Source organism: Gallinula chloropus, assembly GCF_964237585.1.
Source record: "Gallinula chloropus genome assembly, chromosome: 2".
Lineage (NCBI taxonomy): Eukaryota > Metazoa > Chordata > Aves > Gruiformes > Rallidae > Gallinula > Gallinula chloropus.
Window position 1 is genome coordinate 156,686,376 of NC_140086.1, and position 21,375 is coordinate 156,707,750.

Genomic DNA, 21,375 nt, shown 5'->3' on the forward strand with positions numbered 1-21,375 from the left:
CACCTGAGCTGGCTGAGGGGAGATATGCTAATAGTGTCAAGCTGAGGAGTCTAGCATTGGCTGGTGGGAGTGCAGAGAGCTTCTGCTGCTGTAAGAAAACTTAAGTTTTTTAAATTGCACCATTTCCCAGACTGATTGAATTAAAAGGGGTGGGTAGGTGTAATTATTGTGTATATATGTGGTTTCTCTATTCCTCTAAGGTGTTAACCAAACTAGACAGTTAGCTGAGTTTTACATGCTGCTATCAGCTATTTTTCCCCCTGCTTTTAAAATTTGGCATTAAATTTCATAGTAAACTTAGCAATGTCAGCTATACAAACAGGGGTTCTTTGTGCTCATCAAATGTTTGGAATTACTAGAGCCCCCAGCTCTAGTAAGGGTGCTATAGACAGCTGCAGCAGCCTGATAGTGGTCTGTGGTGGAATTACCTCCTCGAAGCAGATGAGAGAAAACAGTCTGTGGAACCCTGTGTCCCCCTTTAAAACACTCCTGGAGCCACATACAGAACCTGAGATGTGACTGGATACCAGTGCAGAAATACAAGGAGCAATATAGCTACAGTATAAAATATAATAGGAAAGGTTGTGATTTTTGTATTGTTGAAATTAGGAAGCACATATGGTCTTGCTGGGCCAGCCCAGTATGAATATAGCATGGAAGTTAAGCCTGTGATTTGCATTAAACACTTCTGAGGAACTTTCTGTAGGCTTTTATGTCTCAGTATTTGGAGTCTTTTCAGTATGTGTTGACCGTATGTGTTACTGCATGTTCCTGTTCTCCATCTGCAGGCGCTTTTTCCTCCTCTTTTTTTGAAGGCCTTGACATTCTGAAGGGAAACCACACAGTAGAAAAGCACCCTGCATGGTGGCAAAGGTGGAACTGAAGGTATCTGTTCAGTAGATCTCTGAGGAATGAATGGCTGAAGTAGTGCTATACAAGTTTCCCTTTTGCTTATGAGGAGCATTCAGATGATCGTTCTACCTTAGAGCTCTCTAAATGGGCAGTTATACTTAGTATGAGGTCCAGCTACAATCCCTGGAGTCAGTATTGCTGAATAGTTAGCCTGGTTTAAAAAAAAAAAAAAGAAAAAGCAAAGGCTGTAATGGTTTTGTAAAAGTTTACTGCCTGAAATGAAAAGTTAAAGCATGTATAACATTACAGTGGAGGGTGAAAGGAAAGGGGCAAAAATAATTTGGCCTAGAATGCATAGGACTGGGGAGCTGAGTGGCAGAAATACACATCTTCATGGCCTTCCACTGTAAAGGACCTTTACCTGTAGGAATAAATACAGTGCTGATGCAGCAAGAGACTTCACTCTGTAAAAGGCTGTATGACAGGGCTCTCAATTTCAGATCTTAAATTGTCAAAAAATATTGTAACCTTTTAGATGACTTGTTTGTGCTCTGTTAAAAATGCAGAAAACAGCACTGGGGGGTTGGAATCTTTTTTGCCTTCACCTATGACTTCATGTGAACTTCTCCCCAGTTGTCTAGATGCAGTACAACTTTCAGATGAATCTTCAGGCAATAAGCTTTCGTGAGTGAACACCCACGTGGAAATACACATTCAACTACTTATTAGTGGATGGTTCTCCTCCCCCTGATCCTGCTCTAGATTAAGCTGCCCAATGCTGGGGATCTGCTGTGTTTGTGAGCCAGCTCCCTTCAGATCATGAGCTGTAGAAACCTGAGGTTTGCCTGGAGGCACTATCCTAAGTTTTGGCCTAGATCTAAGTTAAAGTCCAGCAAATCTATTCCACAAAGCTCATCTGCAGCTGCCTCTGCCATGCCAGGGCAATCATAATTGTCTGGTGCCATCCTATCTTTCCACTCCTTGCAAGAATTGTTGCAGAAGCACTATGGGAAAGGTGTACATCAGGCACCTGAGTAAGGGAGAAGCAATACAATTGACAGAAATGTTAAGGACGCTGCTGTGACTCCAGTTCAGTTTCCAGGGAGGAGAACTAACTTAAGAAGTCCTTAGGAGTTGGTCTGTAGCATGTTGTCCTCTGTGGCCCATCAGTGTGACACAGTTTAGGACATCTTAAGCATTAAGCTGGTGTAATTTGGGCTCTTTCAAAGCAGGCTGCTTTTGCAAATCTAATTTTCAATGCCTCAGTCACTTCCTCTAGCAGGAGGGAGATTTTGTCACCTCCTGTTGATGTAGTACACCATTGTCACACTGTGTTACTGATTTGATGGTGAAAGAATGGCCAGTATATATTCATAGCTCCTTGCACATTGAGTGGATGGTCTTCTGTGCAGATCAGAGATAACATGTGTGAGTGAGGTTTTAAGTCAAAGGAAGACATCTGTTCTTGTCCATCTGAAGGGAGCACTGCTTTGCAGGTACTGATAAAGCCACAGAAGCTTAACAGTAGCCATAAAAAATGAGCATTTATTGGAAAAACAAGATTGGAACTAGAAAATAAATAGATAATAAAGTAGAAATATCCTGATTTAGGGTACTTATTAGGGTGTTTATTTTTCATTATTTTTAATTGGAGCACAGTGGTGGCTGGATACAACCAAAAGTAGTAGGTTTGTTCTTTGGAAGGTGAGAGGATCTGTAAAGAATTCTGTCCTGCCTGCCTGTGCAGGAAAGATCAGTATGAGTGCACCCCTGAAATGTGTGAGGTCTTTACCTTGAGGGACCTTTTCTCCCTTGAGCAGCTGTCTACACATAGTGCACATACAATACCTGTACAAAGAATTAGGCTGTTAAGTAATCCCACATAGCTGAAGGTGTTAGAAGGGCTTAAATATCCTTTCCAACAGACACTTGATAAAATCATGTAGAACATGAACAGTGCTTAATGAATTGACTTAGCATTTCAGGTGCAGTTCTCATTGTGTACTGTCCCATGGAAAAAGTGAGATTACAGTAAATAAGGACTTTGCACAGAGGGACTGCTACCTATGGTTGTAGAAGTAATTTTAACTTCCTAAAGAGTAGAGTTCTTGCTATGTCATCTAAATAGTCTTATAATATCATTGTTAATGCTCAGTGTCTATAGAATCATTGAATGCTTTGAATTGGAGGGGACCTCAAAGATCTACTTGCATCTACTTGCAACCCTCCTGCCATGGGCAGGGACACCCTCACTAGCCCAGTTTGTCCAAAGCTCTGTCCAACCTGGCTTTGAACACTTCCAGAGATGAGGCAGCCACAAATTCTCTGAGCAACCTTTGCCAGGGTCTCACCACCCTCATAGTAAAGAATTTCTTCCTAACATCTGATCTAAACCTGCCCTCTTTCAGCTTGAAAAGCTTATCCCCTCCATGCTTTTAGTTCATGCATTTAAAAAGAAAAACAAACCCCCAAAAAATCAACAAAAATCTCAACCTCCCTCCATTGCAGGGTCATGAATTAATTTCTATTATGGAATTACACAAAGGTTTTTCTGTCCAAACTACCCTTTTTAACCTGTTCTATACATGCCCTTGATGAGTCAGTACCAGTTCCCCTTTGGAATCATCTCATAAATGTTGCTTGCTTCCCATCAGCATTGTTCAAGCCTCTCTGCCTAGTCCTTTCCCTATCAGTTTACTCACATGGTTTCCTAATGTCTTAGTTTTTCCTGGTTCCTGTTGGTGTCATTTCTGGTCTTGACCTTTATAGGAATATAAATCATTCAAATTATTTTTTTTTCTTCTGCTACCTCCCAGCTGGACCCTCTCTTCTGTGTTCCTATGGAACTTCTATCTCACATTGCTTGTGAGGAAAAGGGTGGGGGTTTTAAAAGAGTAATAAGAGCAGCAGATAACTGGCTTAATGCCTAGAAGATGCTGTCAGTATCCTAGAGCAGCCACTTGCAGGGAAAGTCCAGCTTTGATTCTGTAGAGAAGTGATAATTGTTTGTCCAGTGCTGGTGATTGGTTTTCAGCCAATCTAGTCAGTGAGGATTTTGAGGCTTTTTGCCTTCCTAATGAGGGTCTTCAATGATCAGCTGGTATTTCAAGGGGGTTTTGTTTCTTTTCTTCTCTCTATTCTTCAAAATGTAAATATACCAAGTTTCTGTGCATTATTACAGGGTTTAAAGGGTGTGTATCTGATGGAGGGGTAAACCTTAACCACGTTCTAGGAACCCACAGTAAAGAAAAGAAGGGTCAAACTGCTTAAAAAAACCCCCCAACAATAGCATATGTGACCAGAGCTGAAGATTGTGTGTGTGTGCATCTAAACTCCAACAAATGTGAAGTAAATTTAATTTAATACAGACTGGATTGCATGTCCTTGTTACAGACATGCCCCACTAAAACCATTCCAGCCAAGTGGATCCTGTTATTTATAAATAAAGTGTTGGATTTGGGTGCTGTGTGTGAAGTAACATGAAGAGCATGGAACTGATTCCATAACTTAACTGCTACTTCTTTAGAAAATAGAAATTTACTGTGTGAAAAGTGGGCTGGACAGAGATGAGATTGAGTTAGTCAAGCCTGACACTACTTAAGTTTCAAACTGTCTTTCTATGTACATAACTGGAATTCAGATGTGTATTCCAACAGTTTGTTAGGAAAACAAGATTTCTGTAAATGCAAGTCCTCAATATAGAAGTCCTTTCTCATCAAGGAAGAACAATGTATTTTGGTTTTGTTCTATTTAATTTGAAAAGAAAGATGAGTCTGAAATACAAAATGCAAAATTATGACTGTCTGACTAGATCTGAAAGTAGGAATTTGAGTTTTGCTTTAGGGTTGGCCTTCTCCAGTGGTGTTCAGTTGATTTGGCATGTTTTTTACTCCTTTTTACCTAAGGTTACTTAAATAAAACAACATAATGTTTTTACTTACAGCACTTGAAGAATCGGAAAGTGACATTTATGTGCGATTCATGAGGTCACACAAGTGTTATGACATTGTTCCCACAAGCTCTAAGCTTGTTGTTTTCGACACTACGCTACAAGTGAGTATTCATTCTCCTTTCAGTCTGTCTTTGCTTGCAGTTCTTTTTTTAAATGAGTGTTTCCTGAGTGTTAAATGAAATCTGATCTCTTGAAGAGAGATTCTACCATAGGTTTGTGCTTTCACTGTACAGTCTCGGATTGTTTAAACTGTATCTTTCATGTTGTAGTAGAGGAGGAGTTGAAGGAAGTCTTCCTAGCAGAACTGAAAGAGAAGATATAATTTGGTTTGCAGCTGGAACCACTATCTAAAAACTTTTAGACAAGCCCAAACTTATTTGGCTTCTTTGTGGGTATCAGAATTTACATAAAGACATTTTATGTAAAGACCTCTGTGCATTAGTTACGAGTATCGTACAGGTGTTTTGACCCTGTTGCCACTCTATTGGTAAGACAATTTAGGACTAAAATGGTTGGCTTCATTATGCAAATTAGTACATTCTGCAGAAAATTTCTGTTTTCAGTTTCTCATTTTACTTTTAATCAGTAAATCACGTGCTAGACTCTTGGCTCTGTCTGAAGAGTTTGTATGCCAAAAGAAGGCATTAGCTGCCTACTATAGAAAGAGTAATCTGTTCTGCAGTGTGATAGAACGCTGTGGCTTTCTTTTGTTTCCTGGATTTTGTAATTGTTTTTTTGCTTGCTTTGGTTTTTGTTTCTTTTGGTGTGTTTTTCTTTTTAAAGATGCTCCAATTCTGGCTTAACTAAGCCCATTAAGTAGTTTTGATCAGGAATGTGCTACTCAATTAGACTTCAGCTTTCCACAGTCAGACAGACATGTTTAGTCCCAAACTGTTAGCTCTTGCATATCAGATAATCATATGTAATGCAGGATTGAGTGCAATGATCTAAATGATGGGAAGCTTACACTGCACAGCAGGTGAAGTGATGGGGTGGATTGAGAGCTTTGCACACATGTTAAGTCTAGTTCTACAATGACCAACAGCACCCTTCCTGAGTTCTGCAGTGTGGCTAAAAGCTGCACTTACTGGTCACTACTTATAAAGGTGCTTTCTAACTTCAGCACTGGACTCTTAATTATCCAGGCATCTTGCTAGCGAGGGAGGTTTCTTCATCTCTTGCCCCTATTTAGACTCTGAGCCCACTGAGACGTCAGTGTGTTGCCTCTGATACCTTGCCTGAATCCTCAAAGGTAAGTGTCCTTCCCAGTTCCAGTATTGTGTTAAAACTTGCACAGGGCTGTGGGTAAGATTGCCCATGAGCCAAAGAGCCTCCTGCTGCTGATTTATCTGGTAGATGAGAAGGCAATGCTGAATGTAATGGTTAGTCACCAGTGTCTCATGTCAGATTACTTCCCCCTTTACCTATGCCTAGAAAGCTGGTCTTCTACTTTTCATCCTTAGGCACCTTGGTATCAACCAACAGTTGCTACTTCTATTTTCCTAGAGTCTTCCACATGCTTTACTGGACACTGGATTTTGTAGTGAAAAGACATCTGATCTCTGATCAGAGACAGGAAAAGGTAGCCTCTGGTCTTAGAGGACGAGCTTTCAAGCACACAGACCTCAGTCCTACAGAGTTCAAATGTTCCCAGCCTTTATTTTCTTCATATATTCCACTTCTTCACTGTTTTGATGTCATCTTTCAACTGCACCCACTGTGGCATTTCACCAGTCATGTGGACTCTGTTATGTAAGCACAGTAAGCTGTAATGTGTATCTGCTACATTTAGATAGAATACTAATGAATATTTCATCCTACTCTGTCTTGCCATATTCCTTTTCAGAAATGTCTTTCTCTGTCTCTCTAAAGCTTGTTTCTTTGGGAGGTTGGCTGTTGTGATTTTTTTCACTGTCTCAAAAGTAAAAAAAAAAAGTTCACAGTTTTTCCTTTCTTCTGCCCAAGAGAGAATGGCTGTCAGCTCTGGACTAAAGAATTCAGACCCCTTGGAAGGGGTCAAATTTGGGATGGTAGTATTAACTGACACTTTCATCTCTTCTCAAAGACTATTAGGGGTTTTTTGGGTTTTATTCCAGAAGATACTTATTATTGCTGTGTGACACAATCTGTTGGAAGTTGGTGCCTGCAGCTGGTTGGCATGACCCACAGCTTGAGATTGAAGCCGTCAGTGGTCATCTGGGTCAAAAGCTTGAGCTCATGTCACTGTTACAATCAGGCAGGTGCCTTTTCTGTGTTTCATGAACCAGTTAATCTTGGGACCATTTAGGCAGGTCACCTCCAGGATTCCCCAGATCTCTTGAGTCAGTTACATAAAATCATGCCAGCTACTAGCTTTGATAGTATTACTCCAATGCATCTCAGGCAATTAACGTAAAGAGGTTGGTTTCATCTCCTATTCCTGAGCCAGTGAATGAACCTTGTGAATTTTCACTATAGAGGAAGATGGGTAACTCAATGGTAATGGAAAAACTCTCACTAACACTTGACCAAAATGCCTGTCTTATTTGGGATCCCTAACGATGGCCATGGATTACAGCTGGAGAACATGGCATGCCTTGGCCTATCATCATGGGCTCATACTCTCAGTCTGCTTCTCCAGATATTTGAAAGCAGTGGTGGTAGAAAGGGAATCTGTAGTTAGTCATTGAGACTCTAGTGTGTGAGAAGGGTTCACAAAGAAGAATTAAAAATGGAGTGCTGTGTTCTAACACCATCCTTTGAAAGACTGCCGTTGGGTTTTATCTGACTGCAGTGTCCCGTCTCCCTCTGCTGGTCAGCAACCACAGCACACGTCACATGCTTCTACCCTGGAAAATTCTTCATGAGATACTGTGGAAAGTATTCGAACACTGTTGTTAGCTGTAGGAAAACTGGAGATGTTAGCTGTTAGAATGTGGCACAAGTCACACTGCTGAAGCAACATCTGATCATAAAAGTAAATGTTTAGTCTCGATGCACTTGGGGGATATAGTGTAAAGACTTGAAAGGAATCTTGTTTTAACTGTGGATGAGACAGGAGGTGGTCAGGTGTCGTCATTACACTGGAAAGAGAAAGAAGGCCTTAAATAGCAGTAGTAATAACTAAGGAAGAGCAGGAATGGGCCAGCAGTCTCTTCAGTCCTGCTTATTTGTCAGTCATAATAAAGCATGGGGCCCTCTTGATCCCAGCAGCTACCAAACACCTTGCTGCTTCTAGTGCTGGCACTCTAGTCTGGTCTTGTGTGCAGAGAATACACCTGTGCAGCTGGCACCAGCACTGGGATGTTGTGAAAGCAGCTGTGTATCTCAGGCACTTCTGTTGGGCATCAGATCGTATGGTAAGGGAGAAGCATGCCGTGCTTCAGCTGGGGAATGTGTCACTTGGCACAGACATGAGCAACATCTACACTAAATAAATAAAATGTCCTGAGCCAAGGTCTGTTTACCTGCCCAGAGGCCAACTGGCACAGCTCAGTTTGCATTTAGTATAGCTTAGCTTCTATTCCCCTCCCCCCCCCCCCCCCCCCCCCCCCCACCAAGAACAGAGTATCTGCATTTAGTCTGCCTACCTGCAGTGGGCCCCAGCATGTACTGAGCTCTGAGAAGTGGCAGGTACTGTCTGGGAGAGTGCTAGCTGGCACAGTTCTCTTGATTTAGACTGACAGTAGAGTGTTGTTCACCCTTTCAGTTTACTAGTGCAGATGTAGCCTGTATTTGCTCCTCGTAAATATTAATAAAAGTGCATTGAGCTCCATCCACCTCAGTGCTGTGCCATTGCCCTGCCTGTGATCCATGAATACTCCTTGTTTAAGACGGGCTCCAGTCTTTGCTTCTCCTAGAGAAGATACTATCTTTGCTTGATGCCCATTAAAGAAACTTAGAAAGTCTGATCTGACCAGGAGTGGAGTCAAGAGACAGTTACATGTTATGAGCTGTACTGGGAAGCTTGGAAACTTGACTCTGTAGATTGTGGCGAAACGGGCAAATTGCAACAGTGTGCAGCTCACAGTGGATAAACTGACTTTCTAATCTCATGCACATCTCCCAGGATGCAAGAAATAGGAGAGTAAAGGCTTCACAGGCCCTTTGAGGGTTAGGACAGTTGTCCCCTGAAGAGCTGCTCTGTGAATGAGCTTTCACTTACTGTTCTTCATTCCATTATTCAATAAATAGATCTGGATTATCTTTTTACACTGAGCTGAATGCAGGTTTGCTGGTTACCAGCCTCTGTCTTCAGCACAGCACTTGAGTACTCTACAAGTGGCAACACAGTGAATGTGGCAAAGATCTGGGGACTGATGGCCTTTCACTGAATAAGGATAAAGGCTGCCTTTACTTTCCCCTTGTTGGTTTTAACAATCTGATCTTTTCCTTTGAAACTGATATTAGTTCTTCGAAGGAAAACAGGAATTGTAGTAATTTTTGTCAACAAATTATAGCACACTTTGACATTCTATCAGTTGGACTACTTTAATATTACTAACATCATCTATTCTGTACTTTATTTTTTTCCTTTTTACTGCATGCATTGGTTTTCTTTAGATACCCATGCATTTCCCCATTCTGAGCTCTGAATTTTGAAAGGATATGGCTCCTCCCTAGCTTAGGGCAGTCTCTGAACCTCAACTCTATAAACTTCTTAAGGCCGGTATTTTGTCTGGCCTTTAAACAAATTTATTAATTACTTTGACTTTGCCCAGCCTACACACAGGTGAGAACTAGCTTATTTTGGAGTGCAGAGCCATTAACCCCCCAAGAGGAATGTAAAAGGTTAAGTATGTCAGGGACTTCCCTGCTCTGTATCAAGCACCAGTCTGCAGTCCCAGGAATGGTGTGTTAGCAAATGTAGTGGCTGTGTGTCCTGATGATTGTGTGAGCTCACCTGGGGCAATAAGCTCTATCTAACCTTTGACTAAATTGTTTCTAACAGGTAACAATATAAATTTATGTTTTAATATTAAAACATATGTAGCTTTTGCTCACCATGACCTTGAAGCTGTTCTTAAAGTGTTTATCCAGCACTTCTTTGGAAACTAATGAAAATCATATTTATGAATAAGATTTCAGAGTTTTAAAGACTTTTATATCCTGAAGAAATCTTGGACAGCTGTGTGAGGTTAGAAGGTTATATTATTTAACCTTTCTGTTTTAATGAAGTTATCTACAGATAAGTTATCACCAATGTAGGCTTTTTGTCAGTAACTGTCACAGACTAGTAAGACCTCAAATACTTATTTTTCTATCACTTAGCTCAAAAAAAAAAAAGGAACAGTCTTCTGGAAATATCTTCAGTGGTTTAATAAGCTGGAAGTAAATCTAATTTCTGCAGAGCATGCAATAGATGCCACATAAGAAGAGTGGAAGAGGATTTGTGTTTCTCTTCCTTGTGCTGTCTTTATTCAGTAAATGGATTTATTATTCTTGTTCCCTCCAGGTCATTCTTAACTGGGGTGTTGCCTCTCTGCAAGGTAATGAGAAAGACCAGGCTTCCAGGAAGAATACTCTAGAATCTTTTGCTTCCAGAAACACACAGCAGACTCTGGGTCTGCTGTCGCAACAGAGTTCTCACAGCTTTACAAAAGGATTGACTGTCTGTTCCTTAATTGGCTTTGAGGTTTTCCCCCTTCCAAGTTGCTAAATTTAAACTAATATGTTGTCTGCATTTCTAAAGAGTGTGAACACCCCTGCTTGTTTACCCATCCCACAGAACTGTAAGAGAATAATATAATTTAGCTTCTGTCATGTGGGCTGAGGCAGTTGAGCGGGCCACATAAAAGCTCCTTTTATTGAGATCAGGCTGGAATCAGTAGTGTAATACAGGAAGGCTCTTGTGGGGTGGTTTGTTGGGCTGTCTGTTTTTTGGGTATTTTTTTATTCAGAGCTGCTCCTGTTACATGTACATAAGAAGCATAGGAGCTTAATTCCTGCAGCTCTCAAAACCATTAGGGAGCATTTATTCTGGATTTTGGTACAATGAACTCATACTATCTTTCCTCCAATTAAGCAGAACAATTTTGGCCTGCACAGGGTGTAGGGTGAAGTTCATGCATCATTCTTCTTGCCTTCCCAGTGCCCCACCCCACTTCTTAATCTGTGAAAGAAGGACTACCCTTCCCAATGCAGGCTGGTCTCACTTCTAGCCCTTTATGGCATGAAATCTAGCAGTGGGAGTTCTGTTGTGAAGTGATTTCTGATGCCCCCCTGCCCCAACCAACCCACCCACCCAACCAGCAGGTGGAAGTATCAGCAGGGTACCTTACTGAGATGGAGTCAGTTGACTGCAGCTGTGGACTGGTGGCTGTCTAGAAGAGGTGGTGATTAAGTCAGCTTGCGTATGGTATTAGAGGGAGAAGGAGAGCCCTTATCTTCTGGCTATAATATGTGCATATTGACATAGCGTGTCTGTTAAGGTCTTGGTTTGGTGTTTTCAGACCTTTTCCTGTGGATGCCTGCATACTTTAACTTGAGGATAAGACACTACCTATTATTTCTGGGGTTTGGCTTGGGCCTGAAGGGCATTACTCCATCAGCTCTTAGATTTTACTAAACATTCTGGCCATTAGTAGTACATAATCTACTAGGAGTGTTCCCTTTGAATGCTATGAATAGGCAAGAGGACTGAATTTTGATCTGGTTTTATATAGACTTTCCAAAATCCAACATGCACTAGACAAGCTGCTTATGGGTGTTGGTTGGGTTCTTTTAGTTGTTAAAAGCAGCCTCTCCATTAATAACAGGTTTGTCCAATTTTTCTCTACTTTACTTGAGGATGTGATAAGGTAAAAGAGGAAGTTCTTCACTTCAAAACCTGCTTGACCCTTGCCCTGGGCAAAAGTCTTTATTGTTATGTCCTGAAGTTAGCCTCTCTTTTTAAAGGCGTAGTCCTTCAAGGAGGAAATACTTCTACCAATTTCATAGACCAAAGAAGAAAATAATTGGAAAATAAATTTGAACACAGCAGTCATCACACTGAGATGCTTGGTTGTAAACTTGTGTGCTGGCCAATTCACTCCAGACAAGCCAATTTATAAAAACATTGAACTATATATATACACATACTATTAAAAGATATTTTTAACTTTTAAAAATAGCTCCTTTACAGGACTGTGTTTTTCTGTAACTTAAAATGATGCCTGGATTGGACATTACAGCTTCATTTGAAGAAAAAAAAATTAATCAAATTGTAAGTTAGTGTTTAGTATCTTTATTTTGCTACCACATTATGGGAAACAAAGACAAAGCAATTGAGAGCAATTCCTGTGCGAATATTTAACTGGTTTTGGATCATAGGTGTCATCCCTAGATTGCAAGTTAGGAGAAGCATTTTTCAGTTTCCTCTGAACCCCTTGGAAAGCTGATGTGGATATTCTCCAGAAAATTGTTCCATCTCCCTGGAATTTCCTTAATTCAGGCCTTGCATTTGGGAAGAATTACCTTCTCAGTTGAAGGTGTTTAAATACCATTGCCACGTGGATGTAAATTGCTTCAAAGCAAAAGTTTGTATTTGGAGACTATTGAAGTTGTATGGCTTTCGTGTTATCAAGGAGACAGTCATGGGATCTGGATGCTGGAGTCTTTGATTCCAATGTAGTGCACAAAAATTTTCAGGCCACAGAAATAAATCCTTTGAAGATTGCTGACTGTGTGGAAGAGGCTTGTCCAAAGAGCTTTCTGTGGTAGTTAGTTTCAGTTTGGGAACACAGAAAGAACACAGTACTAAATGCTGTATCACCAGTTGCTGTTCAGCTTTCTCTATTGGACTGTCTTATTGCCTGGGGCTCCAAAGACACTTGGGAGAAGCTGAGAGTGAATAAGGGAGGGGGTGGAAAAGACTGAGCCGCTCCAGTCATTGCTGAGGAGTATGTTTCAGATAAGGAAAGATTATGATTTTCTGGAACTGAGAGTGGGCTGGTTTGCACTCTGTTTGATGGCAGTGTGTTAGTATGATTAAGTAGTTAGTGCCTTGTTTTGCCTCTTTGTTGGCTGTGTTGTCAGACCAGTACACAAAAGCAGTGGTGAATTCCTTGTATGAGCTCTGCCTGCCAGCTTCTGATATGGAAGCAGCACTACCTGAAATCCTAGTGATGGGGGAGGGGAGATGTTATAATTCTGCTTCTCGCCCTGAGATCTGCCAAGATTTGGGCAGCCAAAGAACTTGCCATGGTACTTAAAGAAATATAGTCCTGGTGGGCTACAAACGTTTGCCCCATTCCTCATATTTTCTCATCAAAAGCATTTGAGAGTCAGTGAGCTGATAAACAGATTTAAACCAGGGGAGTGAAGTGTAGGTTGCCCAATTTTTGTGCAGTATGAAGGTCCCAGCAGAGGCTTGATGGTTTTCATGTTACAACAGAGGCCAGTTGTACTACCCTTTGTCGTCTTATTTGGTAAAAAAACCATTGCAATGCAAGTGCTTAGCCTCCAAGAGAGATGTCTTGGGGTAACTTTTCCTTGTGCCCTCTAAGAGTGGAGAACAAAGACTGTATTCTAAAGTGACTTCATCATTTTTGCTCATATTGTGAAGATACATACGCTGTTTTCCCTTGAAAAGGAAACCTTTCTCCCCTCCACAAGGGGCCCATTGAGAAAGCACTGCATGCCTTCTGCTTCACACTTAGAGCTTCTGAGTGTATGGGTGTATGTGTTTAACCTACAGCACTACTTCAGCTCCTGTCCAGTTTAGGAAGACTGAATGCCTTCCTCTTGTGAATTTTTTTTAACTACATGTTAAACTCTGTATTTCATTGTGCCAGGAAGGATTATGGCTTCACAGTGAATTTTTCTGTCTGCTGCCACCATTTCTGGTATCGCTGCCTGGTAATCAAGCCATTTGGGAGCTCATTCACTGTAAGGGACAAGGTTTTCCAGATATTCTGCTACCTAAAAAACAGGACTTGCTATGTATGGGTGGGACTATTGGTGGTGATGGCTGTCGTATTGGAAGGGTCTATCACCTCCTTAAGGCTTGCAGTGGAAATATTTGGATGGACTGTAGAAGCGATGACCTCCAGAAGTCCTGGAGCCTCAATTAGTCTGGTCTTTTATTCAGCATTTTCCCAGTTAGTGTAATGAGTTCCTGTAGTAAGTAAAAGCTTGTTTCTGTTCTGCTCACCACAGTATAAATAGCACCTATTGTTGAGGTGATCTATGATACATGTCAGATTTCCCTCACTGTGTTCCTTTGCTGTAATGTGACCCTTCTACTTAAGGGACAGAATGTTAGAGAAGACAAGTAGTCACATAAAGTGGGATTCTTCATCTAATTGTAGATGTCTAGACATCATATAGTCAGTGAGGGGGGGAAATGGCATCTGTGGGAAATAATCTCTGTCTAAGGCTGGTGAGTCATTCTGCAGAAATGACTGTGTCCCAGGTTTGCCTATGGAGAGATGTGATGAATATGCAAGGTCAGCATCTGTGTCAGAACAACCTCTAAATCTGGGCAGCTAAATCCTGCTCTTGGTGGTTCATTGGTTTGTGAGGACCACTACAGGGTTAATAAGAACAAAAGTGCTTTGTTTAAAGAATGTTTGTACATGATGTTGAACAGCAACAATCTATGGGATTTGGCTGAAGAACAATGGTTTTGTGAAGGTCAGGACGGTCCAAGTCTCAAGATCAGAGAAAGAACAACGCTGGTGGGGTCGAGAATTGAAAACACTGTTGGAGGCCCGAAGATGGGACACAGTAGAAATCTTCAAAGGCTACAAATGATACATAAGTTGAAAGGAAGGCCCTTGTGGGTATTTTTTGCACGAACATCGTTGAAACATCTAAATATACTGGATGGAAGCCCAGCTCCACACCCCAGTGCATTTGGCTGGCCACCAAGAAGGACTTTGGGCAACTGAAATTGGTAAACCACAGAAACTGAAGGAAAGTGTGAGTCGCTGAGTGTATGCTTGTGCTTGCAAGCCAGTTTAGCAAATAAGAATGAAGTTGGATTTTTGTTTTATCATTCTCTTAGCTAAGAGATATGTATTAACATTAAGGACTGATGGCATTGGTATTTTATTTAAAGGGTAACTGTATAACACTTTCCTATTGTTTTCTTCACTTTTATAGTAGAATAAAAGCTGTGGTCTGGGAGGACAGCCCAAAGGGATGAGTTTAAGTAATTTCTTGAAGTAATAAATCACCAAACAAAGTAAAATGTTAATATCCTAATAGCCAAGCTGAAGTTATTGTCTCTTATGAAAGCTTTAAGTCTGGGCTATCTCAGTAGCTGTATCATAGGGCACAGGGAAAGTGGCACTAAGCTGTGCCAGGGCAGGGTCAGATTAGATGTTAGGAAAAAAATTTTCCCTGAAAGAGTTGTTGGGATGTGGAACAGGCTGCCCAGGGAGGGGGTTTAGTCACCATCCCTGGATGTGCTTAAAGTGTAGATGAGGGAGGTACTTAAGGATATGGTTTAGCATAGGACAGGAACAGTTGCGCTCAATCTTAAAGGTCTTTCCCAACCTTGTGATTCTGTATCTGTTTGGCAGTCCGCAGTTTTTCCAAAGTCTGTCTTCTAAACCTAGGCAAGGTGGCATCTAACACAAGATTCCTGGGATTCTTGGAGACAAATAACTTATAAATAAAACAGAATAAGGGCCAGAACTGATTCTTTGAGGAAACGTTCATTTCTTTACGGATTGTCTACAAGCTCAGCTTCTTGCCTAGTATATCTTTGGAATTGTCTCTCTTGAAGTATCATTTCTGACTCGAAAATAATGCCTCAATTTTACTATCTTACCCATCTTAACACTGTGCTAGGTTTTGTTCTTCTCTCTCATAGCAGAGGCAATAACCTCTAAATTCTTCCTAACTGAAGTCTTATAATTGGCTTTCTACATCTTCTCTGCCTTGGGTATGCTTCTTTTCCAGGTTATCGGTTACAGAGATTGCAAACTTGCTTGAGCAGCTTTGTGGCATAATTACTATCTGAAAGAAAGGTATTTCCCTCTGGTTCCAATTGATTAACTGTTACCTTATTGCTCTGATACAGCTTGAACATCTTACTCTTGTGGAAGACCTGGGATGTAAGTTGACAGTCAGTGTTAATTTCTGTGATAGCTTTTCTTATGGAAAGGTATCGAAGCTGAAGGCTCTCAGCTTGAGGCAGTTTGGGTGTACTTTCCTCTTTTTCTTTATTTTTTTTTTTTCCTTTGGATGAGGAATAATCAGAACTTACTTTGCCCCAAGGTGGAGTTAGCTGTGTGAACTCACTTCTTTCTCGTACTTGCTCCCCAAATAGCTCATTGTTAGCTTTCACTGCGCTGACTGCAAGTGTGATGCTGCTGTGTTGGAACGCTTGGTGTGTCTGCCTGGAGGGTTTCTTTGTGGTTTCCACTTTCCTTATGAGTTAGTACGCTCCTGTGGTGGATTTGGTCATGCTTGTTTTACCTGACTCCTCCTTTTGTCAGTGAGGTGGTTGAATGCCTCTGGGAGCTTCCTATTTAACCATGGTCTAAATAAGTAACCACACAGTGTGTATCTTGCAGTCTTATTTGTCGTCCTGGGTACTCTTTTCACTACATGGCTTCAGGTTTAATGCTATTTAGGGGCAGTGGTTGTATAGCAGACCATTATTCCTGCTCTGATACAGCAGAAGCACATGTGAAGTCAATAGGCAGCTTTGCAAGCTGTCATCTGCTGAGGTCAGGAGCGTAGGTTTGCTTCTCATGGTCAGAGAGAAAGCAGTTGGGCTGCATAGAGATAGCAGGAAATATGGATTGCCTCCACAAATCTAGTCTTAAAGATTGGAGTTGGTGTACCATAGGATACCACCAGGTATTTGAAACACTTGCTGCAAATCACTGAAGTGTAGGCAGAGATGATGTGTTCTGGTGCAGAGTAGAGGACTTAAGAATGTTTACAAATTTAAACTGCTCCTTTATAACGCTAAATAAGAGTCTTAAGTGGAGGTTCTGTCAAATATCACATACCCACTGACACCATATGGGTGGGTTTGCAAGCTTTTCCAAGAAAGCTGTAGCCTGTAACAACAGATTTACTTTTCTGGATGCTGAATCCGTTGATGATGAAGCCCTTTATTCCTGACTCTGTGGAGGAGAGCCCCTTGGCATATAATTCAAAGTAGACACTTAAAATACCCTGTGGGATCGTGGCCTGCTCAGAATGGAATCATCATCAAGCAATTGCAGTTGCTAGTTCAGTTATTTGGACCGAGGAGCAATTTCATGTCCTAGTCCTGTGCCTGGACAAGACCTGAACAGGAACCATCACTTCTGTATAGTGTTTTCCATGTGAAGACCATTTAGATGGGCAGGACAGGATTGATAACATGCTCAAGCATATCATCAAGAGATCAGGACTTTGAGGTGCACTGGGGCCTGAACGCGTTGTGCTTCAGAGGTGGTGCACAGAGGGAAGTTTCTTCTCTTTAGAGAATGGCACTGTAACCTTGTACCCTCCGATTCAGACATTGGGGAGGGATAATTAATTAAAAAATGAAAAGATGTGCTTATATTTCTTTTCTTTAGCAGCAAACAAAGCTAGCTAGTCCTTTTAACTTTTTGTCTTACTTACAATTAAACAATCCCTTTTAATTTATGAATCGAGAGTCAAAAAGCTGGGGAGGAAAGAAGACTTTTATTGTTTCAGTGGTTTTAATTTTTCAATACAACTGTTGCTATAGTGAACGTTAACCAGAATGTAGCACAATCTTGAGATGTTAAGCTGTATCCATAAACTGGACACATGTTCATTAAAGATTCTTTCATTGTCGTGATTTGGGGGAGGGAGGGTATAATTGGAATGGAATAATATCAAAAAGAAAGAAATTAGAGTTTAATGAGCATATATTTTTTCAGCTGTATCAGCTACTTCATTCAAAGCTTTCACATAGAACATTCATATCACAAAACAAAAGCAGATCTCATTTTGCAAAGCATTTTTTTCCCCCTAAGCTTTTTAACTGCTGTAGAAGTAAAAAGGTGTGTGGTTTGTGTTCTGTTGTGAATACCAGCTACCTGTTTATACTGTATTTTTCCCTAGTAACTGGGGAAACCCTTCTGTTGGTGTTTGGTATGCTGAATTAAGAGCAAAGATTTGTTGAGTTGCCATTCATTCTTTTTGCAGGTAAAGAAAGCTTTTTTTGCCTTGGTGGCAAATGGTGTGAGAGCAGCTCCACTGTGGGAGAGTAAAAAACAGAGTTTTGTAGGTAAGTAGTTCTAACTTCGTCCAGGATTACTTGAATTTATGGGGTACTTTGCTGTTGCAGAAGATGGCCTGGGACTGACCATGGTCTACTATCCCAGGGCTGTTCTGGCAAAGGGGGTTTCTTTTTCCTCCTTGTGAGGAGTGAAATAGTGCCAGGTTTCATGGTGCTGCTGTGCTTTGAGAATCATCATGATTCTTTTGGGTCCTGACTTTCTGAAACTCGGTCTCAAATACGTGCATTTTACTCTGCACTTGAAAAATAAAGGTAACAGTCACAAAAAAGAAGTTTTGAATTAGAAACTATAAAAAGAGTTTAATGTTACGGAATCCTGATATACCTGCAGTGCCACCATGTCTTTTTCTGTGCATTCTCAGTACAGAGCACCTGAGAGGTCCTTAAATACCAGAACGGATGTTGAATTCTACAGATAGGTCCTACATTGAGAGAAAACCCTGAGATTCCTGTGTTGATTTTTTTAAGTCATGGGCTTCATTGCCATGACCATAATCTTCCAAAATTACATCTCTGTTGCAGTTACAATAACTGCCAATATGACTCTGTTTTCTGTGTACTAATTGTGACCTGGAATGTAGATTGAGGATTCTTGGAAATGAATGATAGATACTTTTATAAAACATTTGTTACAATATTTTAAATCAAGAGGGGAGGAGCAGTAGTTTCATACAGTGCATCTTAGGAATGCTGTGTGTTGCTTATTTAATTGAATTTTCTCCCTGTAAAGCTCTAGTGATTTAAAGTAGATTTTAGGATTTTTTTTTCCCCTTCCCTTCTTATTTTCTTCAGTTTAGACATAAGGGAAGTAAACAGTGGGGCAATCACATTTCAAATTTAGAACCTGAAAATTAAAAAAAGATTAATGTTTTGAGGTAATTAAACTAATAATATTATATTACCTAGTATATATACTATGGATGTACTATCTTTTTTTTTTAAAAAAGCCACATTTCAGTACAGATGTTTAGGATTACCCTGGAATGAATGAAGTACTTTGATAAGCAATATCAAGAAAATGGATTATACTCTTCCTTCATTTGAGTTTGAGAGTCTGCCTGACTTGGCAAGTACATAATGAGAATGTGTCTTACTCAAGAAGAAAATAAAAGGCAAGGATAGATCTCCAACCTTAAAAGATTTTTTACCCCCTTCTTTTCTTTCCTTGCTTATGGGGGTGGATACTGTCTGGATTTCAGGTTTTGAGTCAGATTGAAAGGAGAAGCACATAGGCTGTAATTCTGAATGTTAACTCCAATGTCTGGTTTTATTCTGAAGTACTGTATCAAAGTGAATATACATGGTTTCAGAACTCCAGTGTTTATTAGTTCAATACAGATAGTAAGTTACATGGATTTAAAGTTTACTAAGTTATATATTGTGACTATAAGCAGAGGAAATAGCTGGAAGTTCTATATGTTAAGTATATATCTGAAGAACTTTTTTTTTTCTTATATCCCTTGTTACAGGAATGTTAACAATTACAGATTTCATTAACATACTGCATAGATACTATAAGTCTCCAATGGTAAGTAGGACATTAAGCTATGCTTTTATAATTTGCTGTACAGTATAGAAACTGAAAAGTCAAACTGAAAGATTGACGATGGTGATGAGTGTTACTGTTGATGTCTTTGAAAGTTGAGATATGTTATGGGTATACTCACTGGAGGGTGTGTGAAAGAGAAGGTGGCTTGGTGAGCAAGGTAGTGGAATGGCCTCTGGATACCTGGGTTCAGTTCCCAGCTCTAGACATGAAGGTCCCATGAGCTTGGGCCTGTAATGTGATCTGTCTGCTGCAGTTATACATGTATAAACATGAGGAATTTCCATAATGAGTACTGCCATTTATTGTGTTCTGTGTGGTGCTTACCATAATGAGAGCCTTCAGTTTGGATATGAGCTGCCACTTGGTGTTGCAACTGATGACTAATGTGTTTGGGATGAAAGATCTGGCTTAAAATACTTCCTAAAAACTAGATGCAAAGTAAAAAGTATGAAGGGAAAGACTTGATTATTGACCACTTGTATTTGTTTGTATTCAGGTTGCATGTGCTTCAGTAGTAATCAGAGCTCTATATAAATGGCAGATATCAACCAAGAAGCATTGCAGGGGGATCTTTTAAAGTTACATGTGAAAGTTTGTTGTATTTAAAATACATGTATGTAGCTATGTGTGATCCATGCATTTCTATAATCATCTTTGTCTCATAACTATGGTAGAGCTGTTCTGAAAGGAGCACGTGGAATTAAACAGAACACTAGCTTACAGAGGCTGGAAGGCAGTAACAGGCTACTCGTTCTTGGAGTGATGGTGCAGAATAAACAAGTTAAACTAGTTAAAATATATGCAAGTAGTTACTTGGCTGAGTTGCACAGTCAGTTTGAGATCTGTTGACTTCAATTAACTGCAATTTAAAATTCCTGTTGGCAGTCAGTTGATGAAATTCTCTCACTTGCATGTTTGTACACACGTTTACATCCCTTTCCTGTTCCTGTCACAGCACAGTTCCCCCTCTACCAATCAAAACATACATACTATATTTTATTAGCTAAAATATCAAGAACAGTTGGCTGAAGCAGACATCTGATGCTTCTCAAAGCTCATGTGATTTTTTTGTTTTAAATTCATAGTGACACTCTTGTCAGATGCCAGTAGTATGGTGCACTGTCCTTTCTTCCTGTTAAAGATTTGTATCCCCCTCCCCAGGGATTTGGGGGGTGTGTGGGGGGGTATTTTTCCATGTAACATTAAGTAAAGTCTAACTGTTGTCTCTCGTGTCACATTGACAACATCCTATTCTATAGGTTGTGCTTAAAAGGGCAGCAGTGTGGAGGAATAGCTGAGAAGTGACAACATTTGACTTGATTGATGCAGTCTTCTATTAAAAAATATTCCATCAGAGCATGCTCTAGTCTTAATAGGTAAAAATATGCTGAAAATGTAACTCTTGAGTATTTTAGTCACTCTAAATGCATCACATCAGATACAGGGTGAAGTATGTTGCTGTTTATGTGATAGATCATATCTTTAAATGATTAAATGATTGATGAGGAACATTCAGGTAGTTTCTCCTCATAGTGTGGTCAAAGAACTAGGTTTAGCCTCATCTTGTCATTACCCAGAGCAGTCCTCTGTTCTTCTGATCAGCTGAGTAGTGACCTTGTGAACTGCACTCCACTGTCCTACCTGCCTTTTTTGTCAAGTATCCTGAAAGATGATTTATCTTTTTTGTCATCCAACAAAGGTGTATTTGAGTAGTCGAATCATAGTATGTTAATTTAACACTCCAGCATTCTGTTATACTCTTCAAAGGATGATCATTCCAGAGAGTAACTCAAGTGTAGTCTTTGTTCAGCACAAAGAGAAATGTACTAGGCTTTGTGGAGA

General features: G+C 40.3%; 1 protein-coding gene across 3 annotated transcripts in view; it reads left to right on the forward strand.

Annotated features, from left to right (window-relative positions):
* The window catches only part of PRKAG2 (protein kinase AMP-activated non-catalytic subunit gamma 2), a 224,098-nt gene that overhangs the window by 187,727 nt on the left and 14,996 nt on the right, over window positions 1-21,375 (forward strand). For all 3 annotated transcript variants that reach the window (XM_084260542.1, XM_084260543.1, XM_084260544.1), the window contains 3 exons: window positions 4,796-4,905; window positions 17,891-17,972; window positions 19,454-19,512. In XM_084260542.1, coding sequence (XP_084116668.1) covers window positions 4,796-4,905; window positions 17,891-17,972; window positions 19,454-19,512 — 251 coding nt within the window. The remainder of the gene's footprint in view (window positions 1-4,795; window positions 4,906-17,890; window positions 17,973-19,453; window positions 19,513-21,375) is intronic.